The 18,238-nt window shown below is 33.4% G+C and overlaps 1 protein-coding gene across 1 annotated transcript in view; it reads left to right on the forward strand.

The window, feature by feature from the left end:
• The window catches only part of LOC145268655 (nucleoporin NUP188-like), a 568,258-nt gene extending 550,734 nt beyond the window's left edge, over positions 1-17,524 (forward strand). Inside the window, exons 47-51 of the mRNA XM_080124140.1 lie at positions 2,589-2,667; positions 3,712-3,843; positions 10,867-10,928; positions 12,186-12,315; positions 16,942-17,524. Of these exons, the coding sequence (XP_079980266.1) occupies positions 2,589-2,667; positions 3,712-3,843; positions 10,867-10,928; positions 12,186-12,315; positions 16,942-17,163 (625 nt within the window). The 3' untranslated portion in view covers positions 17,164-17,524. The remainder of the gene's footprint in view (positions 1-2,588; positions 2,668-3,711; positions 3,844-10,866; positions 10,929-12,185; positions 12,316-16,941) is intronic.
• The last annotated feature ends 714 nt before the right edge of the window (positions 17,525-18,238 follow it).

Raw genomic sequence — 18,238 nt, forward strand, 5'->3', positions numbered from 1 at the left:
ATACAATATGCCAGCCGAAATAAAAAACACTGCTCGGCGAATTGAAAAGATATCCAACAAAATCAGAAAAAAAAAGAACTCTGTCATGTTCAAGCAGGCGTACTTGAATATATATATATATATATATATATAAAAGCGAAAATGTGTGTATGTATGTTCGCTTTTTGTGTATGTCTACAAAAGGCTTTTTTCAGAGAAGCGGTCGCTCGGTTCACAACTTCTTAAAACTTTTTATATCATCTATAAATTGTAATATCTCAGAGTTAACTATGGAGCTCGCTTGTCTATTTAATTTTATTGATTTTCAAACGTTAATTATTCCACATGTTCCGATCGGCATGCGTTACATTTGGTTTTCGGTATAAATAAAAGCGAATCTCGACTCTAATTACTGGCCGAAAGCCAGTGGTCTCTAGAGAGCTAAGTAACATTTGGTCAATGTCGACTTTGTCATATCAGACGGTAGCTTTCATTTCGAGACGAGACGCTCCCCCTAATAAACAGGGAGCGGGTTTTTAAAAACAAACAAACCGATTTATTGACCTCATTAAAAACTGTCCCGCACAAAATGCTAACTGCTGAATAGCTATCGCCGTCACGTCAATAACTCGTCAAAAACGCGCACTTTACTATTTTCCAACTGCGCGTCGAGGCTTCGTTTTTTTTTTTTTTAACTTGTAAAAAACGGGCACCTGGGTTTTTTTTTTTCCCACATTTTACTATGCGCGTCAAGGCTTCGATTTGTTTTCACACACACCTACAAACACCCGGGCAACGCCGGGTACCCCTCGCTAGTATATATATAAAATAAAAATGAAAGATGAGGAATAAAAGTTTTAACTTTATTATATCATCAGAACAATGTGGAAAAATTAAGGAAAAAAAACTCGTTAGGCCATGGCATTTTGAAGTTAAATGCTTCTCATCAGAAGAGAAGGACCAGAATTATATGAAATGCAAAAAAACTGGTTAATGACATTTAGATACGAAATGAGAATGAAGGAGTATGATAAAATGGTAAATAGTTATAAAAAGTAGGTACAACATATGAGGGGCAATCGGAAGGGTAGGTAATAGTATACAAAGTTTCCTTCTTCTTTAATTTTGGCTCTTTTTTAGTGTTCCTCATTATTTCATTATGGCATATAAAAATTTTTTTTTATATATGTTTCAACTAAACCCAAAAATGTGATCTTCTATATATATAAAAGCCAAACGTCTGTGTGTATGTATGTATGTTTGTTTGTAACGCTAAAACTTTTGAAAGACGGAACCAAACCTGACAAATTTGGTATCATATCGAAGCCCCATCACCCGGATGACAAATATCGAAATTTCACGTCAAACGGACCACTAGAAGTTGGTCAACTGATCAGTTATCTTCGAGGGGGGCCCCCAAAAAACCTGTCATTAACGCTAAAACTTGAGATGAAAGATTCCTCTCCCCTAAGAATAAAACATATGTTCAATATCTGCTTTTGTTTTTTCATTGTTTATACGGTCCCGAGCAACGCCGGGTAGCCCTGCTAGTCTATATATATAAAAGCCAAACATCTGTGTGTATGTATGTATGTTTGTTTGTAACGCTAAAACTTTTGAAAGACGGAACCAAACTTGACAAATTTGGTATCATATCGAAGCCCCATCACCCGGATGACAAATATCGAAATTTCACGTCAAACGGACCACTAGAAGTTGCTCAACTGATCAGTTATCTTCGAGGGGGGCCCCCAAAAAACCTATCATTATCTATATATATAAAAGACAAATGTTTGTTTGTAACGCTAAAACTTGAGATGAAAGATTCCTCTCCCCTAAGAATAAAACATATGTTCAATATCTGCTTTTGTTTTTTCATTGTTTATACGGTCCCGAGCAACGCCGGGTAGCCCTGCTAGTTTGATTATAAAGGGCAAATGTCTACATGTCCAGCTAAAACTTGAAAAGTACACAACAAAACTCCACAAAGTTGGTATTTTTTTCCATTAGCGTAACTCCGGATGTATAGTATCCAAAATAATAAAAATAAGTGGGATGAACCAGCTTCTTCCTGAGGAGGAAATGTCAAGGGCATATTAAATTGACAAGCAGACCCCAGTTGCATGTATATACCGGTCACAGGGGATGCTGACGCTTGGTTTTTGCAGTTCTTGCACGAAGGTGTTGACAACCTCCTACACGTACCAATTGGTCAACCATCCGGTATTGAGCGGACTCAACATTGCTTAACTTCGGTGATCAAATGAAAACTAGTGTGTGAATCTGATTATGCTGCATACAATGTAAAGGGAAGTAATTCTGATATTTTTTTCACAGAGTTGTTTCCCTTATGAAAATTTGAGTTGTTTGTGTCAAGAGAGAGGAATGGGCTGGGTGACGAAGAAAGAGGAGGTCGAGAGCCGGGAAAATGTGGGAAGGGGGGAAGGACGATAGCAGTTATGTTACGCTTTTTTCTTTTGCTTTTTGTTTATCTTGCTTATTTTGTTTTTTTTATTTTTTTTATTTTCACTGAATTTTTTTTTTTGTTTCCCTTTTTTCTTTTTTTCTTTTCTTTGTTTTCCTCTCACTCATTTTTTTTCTCTTTTCAGTATTTTAAACATAATTGGAATCTGTCTTGCTACACTTCGTCAATTCACCCCCGACCTGTGTGAGATGCTAATGGATCAGGTGAGTTTGGACCATGATTAACTCGATCATCATCATCATATTTGGTTTAACGTCTGTTGTTAGTGTCGATGACATCTAGAAATTTATTTCACTATGAATAACCATTGCTAAAGATTCTCGCCGAACACAAATTATATAAGATATTTTTTTTCAATTATTCATTCGAGAAAAACATAATCTTCGTAGAATGGCTGGATTATATTTTCAAGTGTTGTTTTTTTTTAATATGAGGATAAAAATTCATTCCAACCAAGAGATCTTTTTTAGATTCTGACGATCCCTTTAAGTGCAATTGTTTGAAATCTGTCTTGCACTTGGTTCACCGGGTATATTTGCCATATAGTTTTTGAAATTTGTTCATAAGTTCGTCTGCACCTATGATTACTGGAATGATGGAAATCTTCCTAGGATTCCAGTTTCTTTTCACGTCGTCCATAAAACCTTGGTATTTTTTTATATTTTCCCTGTTTCAATATTAAAACTTTAAAAATTGAAACAAAAAAAAGAAAACTTACATCTTGGCTCGAACGCACAATCTTAAGATAACAACGTTGCTCCTTAATCAACCGAGCTATAAGCGCGCCACCGAAATTGGGTCGGTTTTTATAAAGTTTAAACTAATTCAAGAAAGAACCTTTTTTGCACATGTGTGTTTGACAAAATTGTCATGAAGGAACAATTTTTTGCTACCCCTTCTTGTAGAAAAGTACCCAGTTGAGGGTGAAGGAATAAATGTTTTTAGCCAATTTTTCGATATTTCTTGTCCAAAGGGTTGAGCTTGAAAATGATACCGATCTGGTGAAAATCTGTCTGAGGTTTTTGCGAGACGTATAAACACACACACACACATTTTGCCTTTTCTATGTATATATAGATTACTGAAAGCAATAATCAGTTTGACAAGATGCACGTGAAGAGGTAAATTATATTGTGAAAAAAATTAACAAGATGAAACCAGTAGTTTGAATAGATCGTATCATAGAAATTATCAATCCTCACCTCAGAAATTTCAAAAACATAAAAGATAACTGTTATTGATTGCAGAGTATGGACATCAGTCAATACGACCCATTCCTGGCAATCGGTTTTAATGCGCCTTCAATTGACCAGGATTCCCAACCGACATTCGGAACTTTGCTAGCTTGTATGAATATGTGCATGACTTATTTGCCAAAAGTAAGTATTTCTTTTAACATTGTATCATTAAATCAAATTTTTTTTTTTTTTATGTATTTAATTTTTTAACACTTTTTTTTTTTGTTTTAAGTTTTCATTTATTTTATTGCATTGAACGCCTTTGACTTGCCACATCAAACTTCGGAAACTTCCCACATCAAACCTCAGAAACTTCCCACACTAAACCTCAGAAACTTCCCACACCAAACTTCAGAAACTTCCCACACCAAACTTCAGAAACTTCCCAGTAGCTGAAATGCAGGAACTGAATATCTGGAAGTCAGTTCGCACCCGCTGTCCAGCACAACACTTGCAGGTTGACCCATAACTGAAGTCGCACAAGCGACAAAATTTAAAGGGGGAGATGCGAGGACGATAGCATGGTTCAAGGGAACTAACTCTTTTTTCTGTAAAGGCAAAGTTGTCGTCTCTGTTTTAACTCTCAGGTAAAAGTTATTACGCCTTCACGTGAGACGAGCACAAGGTGCTGTGGAGTTGTGTGTATTAAAGTCGATGTTAAGTGTTGAGACATTATGTTGAACAAAGATGGCGGCGAAGAATCAGTGCAGTTCCGATCTTCAGTGTTAAGTTATTCCCAGTAACAAAAATGGCAGCGAAAAATCAAATGCAGGTTTGTGACAGAGCTGACGGCGAATTGATTGAATCTAAAATTCGACACTTTTAATATTAACTTTGGAAGCTTTTCATTGGTTGGTTATTATAACTTGTGGTTATAAAAACGATCGTCGAAATCATTGGTGTCATACCCCCTCCATTAGGAGTTAGAAGCATTTAAGTCAATTTCAAAAAATGCATTATAAGCAAAAAATGCAATCTAAGGTGCTTATCCATTATAATTAGATATCTGAAAACATTTAAAAAAATGCATTTAAAAGTAAAACATGCTAATACATAGTTACGTGTCGAAATTAGTGAATATTAGAAAAAAAATTTTAATGATAGAGTAGAAAAATAATTACATAAAAAATAAAATTTATCGAATAATGCAATTTTGGCAGTTTCTTTTATTGCGACCAATTCTATTTGTCAAACTCATTTACAGGAAACATGAACTGGAATAGATACATTGAGAGCATTGCCAAGGCTGCTGCAAGGAAGGTTGGCTCCCTCTACCGTGCTAGAAAACTACTTACGCCTGACAGTATCCTATACCTCTATAAGGCCACCATTCGCCCATGTATGGAGTACTGTTGTCACATCTGGGCTGGTGCATCTGCTGCTTGTCTCTCGCTCCTGGACAGGGTTCAAAAGAGAGTCGCCAACCTGATAGGTCCTGAACTGTCATCTAGGCTTCAGCCTCTGTCCCATCGACGAGATGTTGCATCCCTCTGCCTGTTCTACAAATACTTACATGGTGAATGCTCTGATGAACTGCAAACACTTGTACCTCCCCGACGTAACTACCTCCGACAAACCCGACAAGCTAGTAAGTCTCATCCCTTTACAGTAGACATCCCTAGGTGCAAGAAAGCCTTTTACTCCAATAGTTTCTTCCCCAGAACTGCGGGTTTTTGGAACTCCCTTCCAGGATTCTGCTTTCCCAACTGTACTGATATGCAGAAGTTCAAGTGTAATGTGAACAAACATCTTTCTACTCATCTCCCTTCATAATGACCCTGCTGATTAAGTCCCTGATAGTAGCCCCCTGCTTCAAACTGGCACTGTGCCTTGTTTTGGGTGAAAATTGAATAAAAAATAAATAAATAAAAAAATTTACCTCCCTTATTTTCATTTCTGCTATTTTAAATTAGAAAATGGCAGATTGAGATAATCAAATTAATAGTGCTAATTTTTTTTTGTGTGTGAGAAACAGTTCTAGCAGATCTTCTAATTGATTATTTTTCGTAATTTTAGGATTTAAAAAATTTTTTTTACTAATTCTGGCATGCCACATCGTTGCGTGATAATGTTTTTATTTAAAATGGACCAAATATTAATACTGTTTTTCCTTTCCTTTTGGAAAAAGTTAATCATGTTTTGCAAAGCCATAAACAAAGACAACAATTTTCCTTTACAAAACAACCAAACCAAACACCATGAATAAATAACATACTTTTCTCTTCACAGGGAATCACGATGAAATTATGTTAAAATCAGTAGAAAATTTGTTATAATGGAATGACCTAGAACTCCTCCGGATAATAAGATAAACATTGTAAATATACTCCTCCGGGATTAGAGAGTTTGAAGACACCGAACGAGACACTCTCGTATTGTACCCTTTGGATTTACCCTAAAGTGTGTTATGATTATCTAAAGAAAGATATATCATTTGGCGACGAAAGATGAGCGTATAATATTTTGAAGATGGAAAAAAAAATTTTTTCTTTATAAGAACTCAAAAGGAAAAAGAGAAACAGAATTCGGAACGCACATTATTGAATGGAAAAAGAAAATCATGGAGTCTGAACAAACGACAGAACTAAGATCTAAAAACTTAAAATAATTCAACCAACTGAAAAAGAAAATTTTTAAAAGAATACGACATAAAAAGACAACACAAAACTAAGACACACAAAAAGTATCTTAAAAGTGTTAATACAAACAAAATGGATGCAGTTTTATTCTTGCTCGGGACAGTTTTACATTTTTTTTTTTTTTTTTTTTAATGGGCTTTTTTATCTGGGCTTTGGGGGGGGGCTTGTGAAAAGTTATTTAAAGTCAAATTCTGACAAGTTTAGAAACAAAACATTTCAATTTTATTTTTGTCGCCGGTTTTGTAAATATATCGGCAATATTTTGTTCTGATGTTATGTAATTTACAATAATGTATTTGTTTCTTTACTTCATTTCTTATGAGGTGATATTTAATATCTATGTGCTTAGGTCTTTGGTGAATTATTATGTTCTGCGCTAATAAGACCATGCTAGTTTGATTATCTCAATTACTACGCAAGTTTCAGTTAATTCTGGTTCTAAAAGTCTTTAGAATAGCTTTTAGGTATAGCACTTCATGTGAAAGCGCTATAAATCCCACCTCACACGTAGAGAGATACAATCTGTTGCTTTTTAGATTTCCATGAAATAATAGGCCCATTTTCTGATAGTCTAAAACAATATCCAGATATACTTTTTCAATCATTTTATTAATTCAGATTGAAAACCCTCTAATTTTAGGGACTTTTGGGATTTTCTAAATACTAAATGCTGTTCCTTTTAAATAATAAAGAACTTGTTTAGGTCTTTTTTTTTTTTTTTTTATATGGTAGTCACCACTTATCAAGGCCCGGAAGCCACTTGGGGATAAGGGTTATTGTGTGTACAGTAATCAATGGGATAGTACCGTAGTAATCATTAGTAATGGAGATTTGATAAAGTGTCTTACTTAAGAGGCGGTTTATCAGGAATTTGTTAATGTTGGACTTGAAGACATCAATGTTGTAGTAAGGTGGGAAACAGGCAAACGGAAGAGAGTTCCACAGTCGTGCACTTCTAAGAAAGAAGCTTTGTTCATGGAATCTACATTTTGATTTAGGCACCGATAAAGAGTGGGGAAAATTATTGACAGTGGTTTCAGCTAGACAGGTGTTTATCGTGAGAGATTGGCGAGGGGGGGACCAGAGATTGGAGCTCAGACGAGCACTTGCTATGGAAATGACAATAAAACAAAGACAGGCTCGCAACGTCTCTTCTGTGGGAGAGAGGTTGCAGGGAAGAGAAAAGGGCATCCCCCACAAAGCCACAAAGTCTATTTTGTATTCTGTCAAGGCAAGATAGGCTGTTTTTAGCAGCTTCTGTCCAGATGTGGCAGCAGTACTCCATCCTTGGATGTACTTGGCTTTTATATAGATGGAGAATTGCATCAGCAGAGTGGTAGAAGGATCCTACCATTTTTCCAGTGACCTTGGAAACAGACTTGATGTACGTGTTCCATTTCAGGTCAGGAGTAAAGGTCAATTCCAGAAGCTTATCAAAATATGGAGCCTCCCTCTAAACGGGAGCCATCCATTTCAATTGATGATTCAATTTAAATCCTTCATTGCCAGTCTTTGATAGCTTTGTTACTGTGTAACATATGTCGGATCTCGTAGCAATCATTAAGTATATAAGGCTCCCTATTATCTCTCGGTATAGTTTATTGTCAATTATTCAGATTCTGTATCTGTATTTTTATTGATATCATTTTCGACTGGCGTAGAGCATTTCTTGCATTCCAAACTTTAATAGTATTTTATCAATGTACCTCAATTGATTCATTTTGATAATCCCTTTGTTATGATTAAATTGTATACACAGAAACCCTGATATCTGGCTAAGATTGGTAATTTTGAATTTTTTATTTAATTTCATCGGTTAACATTGTCACAATTTGATGCGATTAAAATGTCATCGACCCATAAAACTAAAATCATGAAATATTTTATTCCAAATTCGTCTGCTTTGTCTCGGACCAAACAGTGATTTGTGAAGCCTCCACATGCAATTTTTATTTTTCATTATGAATCCCGCTGTAGGGGTAAAATAAATTTCATTGTCTATCGGAGCATTTAAATAAACAGTTTTTACATCCATTTGATGGATGTTAAGGTTATATTGCGATGCGATTTGCAATTTCTGATTGTCGTTAGGTTTGTAGTCGATAAAAACGTAAAAAATATTCTATGCCATAAATCTGAGAGTATCCTTTAGCAACAAGTCTCATCTTGTACTGTTCAAAGCCTGACGTGGTTCGTCTTTTTTGTCAAGACCCATTGAGAAGAAATAACATGTTTATCCTTTGGGAGAAGCACTACCGAATATTATTTTCTGTTAAAGCATCTATTTCGCTTTCCATTGCTGACAATATTCTGGATTAATTGCTTTGTTAAAGCTTTTTGGCGTATTATCCATGGAATAGCAATAGTCGATTTGATAATCTTCCAAATTATCGACCGCAACAAAATTGGGTCGTCTTCTATTTCATTTTTTGGGTAATGTTCTGATGAATTTTCAACTTCACCATCAGCATCATTGCTGTCATCATTATTAATATTTTTGTCCTCGTCAACACACACACATATATATATATATATATATATATATATATGTGTTTCATTAAATAGCACAGATAACTCTTGCTTGTTTTTCTTGTAATCTTTCTTTTCTCTTTGTCAGACCATTTTTTCCGAGTGAAAAAAGAAATTTCCCATAATCGTGAACGTTTTCGACCTCCATTGGTCATCCTCAGGCAATTTCATTTTTTATTTTATATCTCGCTACTTTCATTTTTCAATTTCATTTTTTATTTTATATCTCGCTACTTTCATTTTTCAATTTCATTTTTCAATTTTTATTTTTTACTACTCGCCTGAGGATGACGAATAAAGGTAAAAAACGTTCGCGATTATGGGAAATTTCTTTTTTCACTCGGAAAAAACGTTCGGAAAATGGTCCGACAAAGAGAAAAGGAGGATTACAAGAAAAACAAGCAAGAGTTATTTGTGCAATTTAATGAAACCTGCATAAAAGAAAAAATGCTGCTTAAATATACTAATATATATATATATATACATACATACACACCGTGTTTGAATAAGGTACAGTGAACGAAGTATTATGGTGTCCGTTTGGTGCACAGTTATCAAATTAATAGGGATTTGTACTTATTTTTTACTACTCGTCTGAATATACTAATATATATATATATATATATATATATATATATATATATATAGGTTGTTTTAACCAATATATATATATTGGTTATTTTTATTTTAATATTGAACTCTGAATGATCTGTCCGCATGAACTGTTTTATATATTTATATTATGTTTTTTTTTAAGTTTTGTGACCACAAATCAGAAAACTTTAAATTTCATCCGATGCAGTAACCAGCAAATACATAGAAATGATAAAATTTTTAACGTGACTTTTTGATTATTTCGCTAACAATTTTTTCCTCTGATGAGAAGAAATAACATTCTTTGAAACTCTGCAGATTAAGGAGCACCCAACTTTGGAATATTCTGCCGAATAATAAAAACTTTTTGTAAATTTCTACTTTACAGCTCTGTTCTTATATATATATATATATATATATATATATATATATATATAATTAAAAAAATACTTTACAAAAAACAATCCAATTGGAAAAGAAATTCAATGTACCTTAAAGGAATATAAAAATCCGCTTGCAGTTGCCGAGAATACCAAAATTCACAAGGTTAAAATTCAGTCACTTAAATGTAACCAACTGATCTGCTTCCACCGTTGGTCAGGCATCAAAGTATATATATATATATATATATATATATATATATATATATATATATATATATATATATGAATGGAAATGTATAAAAAAGAATACGAAAAGTATAAAAGCTTATAACTTTTCTTTATTCGTTTTCAATATATATATAAGTAGTAACGATTGTGTGTGTGTCTGTGTGTACAGCTCTCCTACAGCTCACACCACTGGACCGATCATGACCAAACCTGGCATGATGATGGTCCCCACCTAGGGATATATCAGACCATTTTCCAAGGTAAAATTCAAGGTTATAGCATATATATATATATATATATATATATATATATATATATATATATATATATATATATATATATATATATATATATATGATTCCTTTGGATTTTTACTTGTGGATATGGAACTTTAACCAACTTTTCTTGGATTTTATCGTTATTGGATATTCTACTCCTCACCTGACCATCCATTCACGTGAAATCATTTTTCTTTTTTCCCCTCATTTCCTCTGCTTCACAATTTTTTTTACCAAGTAAGCTCTATAGCTTACTTGTAGTTTCATGAAATACTTAGCAAGCAAAATCCGATTCCACATTTTGCTAATTCCTACCCTCTGATGAGAAGGAAAGTATTTCATTCAAAACTCTGTGGATTTAAGGATAATCCGCTTAATTTGTGTTTCCTTTTTGAAAATCAAATATGCTTTTAACTCTTCTTAAAGTGTTTTTAACATGTTTTTTTTTAATTATTTGTTCTTATACATCCATCCATTAAGTATGGTTAATCTTTAACTGTGTATTATTTTCAGGTCGACCCACGTTCAGCTTCTCCGCAAAAGGGTAACGAAAATATCGGCAACATGATTCCGAAGTAAGAAAACGATTTGATCTTTGATTTTTAACTCAATCGCATTTTAAATGTTTTTTTTTTTTTTCTCTTTCGCAAATCAAATGTTTCCAAGATTCTAGAAAATAACCTTGCGACAGTGTTATACTGTCCATTCACCTGTTATTATATATTCGACTGACCTTCGGTCGCCGACCTCAACATTTTGTATCAGTGGCTACTCATATCCATTCTATTAAAAATCAATAAATCAATTACAAAAAAAAATGTATTTCTGTTTAAACTATTTCGATCCTAACTTTATTCCAATGGTTGTTTATTTACTTGATATCACTTGCTAAGGCTAATTCGCTGACGATTTATGAACAAAAAAAAAACAAAAAACAGTCTCTCAACATGAACTCCCTTTGAAAAAGACATTAACTGTTTTTTGGGGTTTTTTTTTTTCGTTTTTTCAAAGAGAATTCAAATTCTACATGGTCAAATAAAAAGTTGAAAATATTTGGTTGAATTAATTCGTTCAGTCGTAAATAACTGAATATAACCGTATAAAGTGTGAATTGATTCAAATACGCCTTGTACATATTAGTTAGTCATCTGGGTAGATGCCAGATACCTCTAGATTACAACTGTCCATTGCTTACATTCAGTATGCCATCATCTGTCTCAGAGAGTGAAGGAGTTCATGTGTTGTCATAAACACACTTTTTTCCAGCACTATGGTAAGTTTATGAAAATGCAAAAATTCTCAGTGATAGTTTAACTATTGAACTTCATAATTTTTTCAGTTTGAAAACAATCATAGTATCATTACCCTTTAAACTAAAATTAACAATAAATATTTTTTAAATCATCTACATCGGAATTCAGGTCATAAAGAGTTAATTAAGTTATTACTTACTCGCAGCGAATCTGTTATTTTCTTAATTTGTTCGAGGAAAAACTTGGTGGTTGAACTCCATATGTACAGGTTGTGAAAATCAGAAATTCATCTCGACTTTAGTTTTGAAGTGATTCGCTATTCACACCCCTGTTATTTTCTTTTTTGTTTTGTTTTAATTTTCTTGTTTCTATTTATTTGTTGTTTGTGTATTTGTTGTTTGTGTATTTGTTGTTTGTGTATTTGTTGTTTGTTTATTTGTTGTTTGTTTATTTGTTGTTTGTTTGTTTATTTGTTGTTTGTTGTGTTTGTTATTTTTTGTAAAAATTCAAAAAAATTTATTTTTACTAACATTTCACATATCATGCCTATTTGTTTTTGTTTTTCCAAATTCTTCACAGGAGCCTGGTTTTGTTTGTTCTTGAAAACACTCTCCTGCTCATCATGTCACAAGCATGCCGTTATTTAAAGGAGCCGACTTTATCCGCCAGAGACAAGCAGATGCTAAAAAGGGAAATAAGTGCCGATCTGGTATGTCGATCTTTTTCGTTTTTTTTTTTTTTTAATTTATTTTTTTTTTTTAGATGAGGATTCATTTTTCGTATCATTTGGTTTCTTCGGACTATCATTCGCATCTTGAGTGTTATTTTTGCAACGTTTCAATCTATGCAACCTCCGACTTTCTTCAGGTGTATTTTGTTAAATGGATAACGTATTAGGTAATATTCAGTTCTAAATGACACTCATCTGGAGGTTGAAACCAAAAAAAACAATTGCGAATTACTTTGGACTTTTTACTCATGGAACAAAAGCATGTTACATGTTACTCCCGTGAATTAAATACAGAAATTAGAAATTCCGTGCAGATTCGTGAATTGAACAAAATATACCTGAAGAAGGTCAGAGGTTACATCAGCTGAAACGTGAAACCAACACTCAAGATAAGAACAGTTTTCCGAATAATTCTTGTTTTATTTTTTGACAAATTGAGGTTCTCGGTATGTCCTTAAAAGACATCCAATGTGCAGTTGCCCCATAGTTACCATTGCTTCCGAGTCCATGTTAGGGCATCTGGTGTCACCAGCATCCAGCTTCCTGGCCAAAAATATACCAAATATTGATATATTTTTTTTTTCTTTTTGTTTTGTCTCCCCCCCCCTCCTTGCAAAACCTGGTGCGACCAGATGAGGCTGTCTGAAGATATTGGCTTCCTGAGACGAAATGCACCTAAAATTGGTGTTTTGTTTTTCTACTTCCTTTTGCAAAACTTAACTAGGAATAATAAAAGTCTGATGACAGACGCCTGAGGTACACCCGCATTTATATCATATTGTTTAGGTGTACGACATCTAATGTAGAAATGCACTTAACATTGATGCTTTTTGTTTTTCTACTTCCTTTTGCAAAACTTAACTAGGAATAATAAAAGTCTGATGATAGACCCCTGAGGTACACCCGCATTTATATCATATTGTTTAGGTGTACGACATCTAATGTAGAAATGCACTTAACATTGATGCTTTTTGTTTTTCTACTTTCTTTTGCAAAACTTAATTATGTTCTGCAAAACTAAAACCAAAACCAACCACCCCACCTTCCCCCGCTTTTCTCTTTCTCCCTCCACTTCCCGACTGATTTCCTCACTTAAAATGTACCAGACCTTAATACTGTAACCCTTTTCCCTCTCCAATTGCAAAACTCATTCATGTTCTGCAGGGCAGGAAACAAAAACGACAAAATCCACTATAAAACAACCAAACCAAACACTACAAACTTGCGATTGAAGATACAAAGACGTTAAAGAATAAAAACCTTCTACAAAATAACAAAATAAAACATGAATAACGCAAACGGGTTGATGTACTGGATTTGGCATTAAATAATCCAAAAATGGTTGATATGCCATAAAACAAAACAACCAAACCAAACTCTACAAATAAATATATGAAGATAAAAAGAACTTGAAGCATAAAATCTGTTTCCAAAATGACTGGATTCGGCATTCATCATCATCATCATCATCATGACGGCCTCCTTGCCCGGACCAACGTGACTCTTCCTCTCCAGAGTTTCCTGTCTTCCATCAACTGCCTGAGATCTTCAGGTTCACAGTTGGCGTCGTGTGCTATCTGCTGGATATACGTGGATCTAAGTCGTTTTTTGCTTGTTGTTGCAGTGTCGTGGAGTCCATAGCAATGCATCACTCACTAACTCATGCTTGCTTCTCAGACAGTGACCAGAAAACTGTAGGTGTTTCTCTCTGATGGTATTAGATATGGCAGGTAGGTTGCCATAAAGTTGCTGCTTCGTGGGATGATTTAAATCATTCAACATTAAATAACCTGGAAACGGTTTATATGCCGTAAAACAAGCAAACCTAACCATTCCAAAACTCAATCATATTGTGCCAAACCTAAAAACAAAATCAACAATTTTCTTGTACAAAACAACCAAACCAAACACCGTGATTAAATTTTTGGAGATAAAAAGAATTTAAAGCATAAATATTTTTACCAAAACGAACAGATTTGATTTTTTTTTTCTTCTTTGAGATGAGTAGTTTGTATATATTTTTTTATTTTTTTTTATTTATTTATTCATTTATTTTTTATTTATTTATTTCTATTTATTTATTTTTTATTTATTTATTTTCTATTTATTTATTTATTTTCTATTTATTTATTTTTTATTTATTAATTTATTTTTTATTATTTATTTATTTTTTATGTATTTATTTATTTATTTTTTTATTTATTTATTTTTTTTTTTTTTATTTATCTATTTTTTATTTATTTATTTTTTTTATTTTTTTATTTATCTATTTTTTCTTTATTTATTTTTTTAATTTTTTTATTTATCTATTTTTTATTTATTTATTTTTATTTATCTTTTTTATTTATCTATTTTTTCTTTATTTTTTTATTAATTGCTATTTATTTATTTTTTTATTATTTATTTTTAGTTATTTTTTTATTTATTTTTTTATTTATTTATTTTTTATGTATTTATTTTTTATTTATTTTTTTTATTTTTTTATTTATTTATTTTTTTTATTTATTTTTTATTTATTTATTTTTTTTATTTATTTATTTGTTTTTATTTTTTTATTTATTTATTTATTTTTATTTATCTTTTTTATTTATCTATTTTTTCTTTCTTTATTTTTTTATTAATTGCTATTTATTTATTTTTTTATTATTTATTTTTAGTTATTTTTTTATTTATTTTTTATTTGCAGACTGTTATCTTTGTAATTGTTGTTGTTTCACCACGTTTTGGCCAACTCATCCTCTGGCCATCTTCAGGTGAAGTCGCAGTTAATCACCTGAAGAAGGCCAAAGGATGAGTTGGCCGAAACGTGGTGAAACAACAACAATTATGAATATGAGGATAACAGTCAACAAATCTCTATATATAAAAGGCAAAACACGCGCAAGAGTTTTTGTATGTCCAAGAGAGGCTTTTTTTCGCCTGTGGGGGGTGAAGGTATTACTATCACTTAGAAGTGTTTATATACCCCCTAGATAATAATATCTACGATTTGCGGATGCGTGCTGCGTCTAGATTTATTTACATCGACTTTTACAAAATTCTTGCTATTTCGGCTTCTCACATGTTGATTCGGCTTTTTCGTATAAAAGGCGAAACTGATATGAAACTAAGGAGCAGGTCTCGGCAATCCTGGGAACAACGTCCAGAAAGCGATGGATGTTTGGTCAATGTCGGTTTTCACCGTCATATCAGTCAGTTGCTTTTTATTTGGACACTCCCCCAATAAACGGAGGAGCTGGTTTTCCCCAACACGCAGGGGAAGCAAAACCAGACAAAGGTGGGTGAAAAAAAATAAAAAATAAAAAGCAGTAAAATTTTTTTTTCCATTTTTAAAATCACTGTATTTTTTTGTTTGATTTTTTTTAAGAAGTTTTTTTTATATTTAAACAGGGTTAAGTTTCCTTTTTGTTCTGCTTTAGCCCCCCCCCCCAACACACACACCTACAAACACCTGAGCAACGCCGGATACCCCCACTAGTCTATAATATAAATCTCACCTGTCTGTTTAAATGTATATATGTATGTATGTCTGCTTAAAACTTTCGACAGGCGCGACGGATTTTCACAAGATCGGTATTGTTTTGAAGCTCAACCCTTCAGACAACAAATATCCAAGATTTGGCTAAAAATATTAATTCCTTCACCCTCAACTGGGCATTTTTCTACAAGGAGGGGGTCGCTTTTTTACACCAATATTTTCGAAAGTCATCCCTTCTTTTTGATTGACTAGCTTTAATTTAAACATATGTTACTTCCAGCTTGGCAATGGGCAAAACAGCAAAGATGTCACGTTTGTTTGGGGGGTTTTTTTTTCACTTTCTTTTCCTCCTTCACGGTACGGGTTCAAGCCTGCCTGCCTGCCTACTACCATTTTTTTTTTTTTTTTTTTTCAACACACACCTCCAAACACCCAAGCAATGGCAGGCATCCAAGCTAGTCTAATATATAAAAGACAAACTGTGTATGTATGTATGTATGTTTGTATGTCTTACAAAAACTTTTGAAAGAGGTCATGGATACTCACGAGATCAGTATTGTTTTAAAGCTCGGCCATTCAGACGACAAATATCGAAAAATTGGCCAAAAACATGAATTCCTTCACCCTAAACTACAAGGAAAGGACGTTTTTGTTTTTTTTCTTAGTCACCATTTTTACAAGTCATCGTATTGGTTGGATTGACTTCGCTTAATTTCAACCTTCCGAACTTCCGGTCGGACAATGGAGACATCAGCCAAGATGTCATGTTTTTTTTTTTTTTTTTTTTTTTTTTTTTTTCCTTCGGATTGCAGTTTCAAGCCTGCCTGCTTACTGTTGTTTCGCCTCCCCCTTTTATTTTTCGCCTCCACCAATTTATTTTTTTTAAATATTTCTTCCCCCCACCCACACCCCACCTGGGAGGTGCTTTACTCGACCCAGGCAATGCCGGGAACCCCTCTTTTATACCTTCCTACACCTCCACACATCCAGGCAATGCCAGGTACTCCCGCAAATAAATAAAAAGACTAGATTTGCCTTCAAATAATACCAAAACTGTTGACAGGCCGTAAAATCAAATAACCAAATTAAATTCTAAAAATTTTCTTTTTACTCTCCATCTTTTTCAGAATACATTCCTACAGTCAATGCACCGCCACATGCGGAAGGGAATAACGACTCCAGTGTCCCCCTGCGGGCCCAACCTGGGTACACAAAGCCAACAGCTAAGCACGTCGCCCACGGGCAGTTTCTCCATGGGACGAACTGGCACCCAAAGTGGATTTTCTTCAAGCTTTGACCAAGGCTTTTACAGACTTATATCCGAATTTGTAACCAAAGTTCTCCGATGAATTATGGACTGACGGACACGCACAGGCAGCAAATTGGTTAGCACAAATGTATGGGGGAGGGGTTGTTACTCGCATCTAACTTTTATTAGACTGATGGTTCCAAGCAGAATGACTTCACTATTTTTTTTAATTCATTAAAACAAATCATTGAAATTATACATACATACATACATACAGAGAGAGGAAGAAATGGGAAGGAAAAATATATGATGAAAATAAAATTGAATAAATGATAGATTTTTTTTTTTAATGTTTTATCCTCTGAAGAAAAGAGCCTAACTTTGAAAGTCTATGGATTAAGGATTTTTCATTACAATTCCTTGTTGAATTTGATCGATCAATAAATATTGTAATTTATTCAGTTTTATTTTTGTCGTTAAATTTTACATATATATATATATAGATGAAGCTCTACCCGATTAAGAGGAGCAATTATAAGAAAAGATGGGGAGACAATAATTAAAGTTACATTAGAGCCTCATTACATCATCATGCCAATAAGGATTAGGGTGATTACAGTAAATAAAAGGGAAATGAGTGGGGAAACTCTTTATACAATGGCATTTCAAAGCTAAATGCTTCTCATCAGAAGAGGGAAAAAAAAAAACACCATTGCACAAGAGTAAGAACAAGGAAGACAACAATTTTAAATACATTTTTCAGGAGGAGAAGTAATGAAAAAGGAGGGGAATCAGATCATTATGAATCATTACAAAGGCGAAAAACGAAGCTTAGGAACTGGGTGTATTTAATAAGAAACATTCATCTTTGAAATGGCATGGCCTAAAGAGATTTCCCTGCCCTCATTTCTTTTCACGTATTGTAATCCCCCTCATCCTTATTGACGTGATGATGTTATAAAGCTTTAACCTAACTTTAATCTTTATCCCTTCTATCTTTTCCTATACAAAACAATAATAAATAATGGAGAGGGCCTTATTTGAACACGTTGCTGCAGTTTCACAGTAGGACCCAATCCTCAGAACTGTATTACACGTCGTCGTCGTACATGTGAATTCGACCAAATTAAACAAAAAAAAAAAGCACATTCTAATGCTATTTGTATTATCATTCT

Source organism: Euprymna scolopes, chromosome 44, assembly GCF_053919585.1.
Source record: "Euprymna scolopes isolate OS-2025 chromosome 44, ASM5391958v1, whole genome shotgun sequence".
NCBI classification, from domain to species: Eukaryota; Metazoa; Mollusca; class Cephalopoda; order Sepiida; family Sepiolidae; genus Euprymna; species Euprymna scolopes.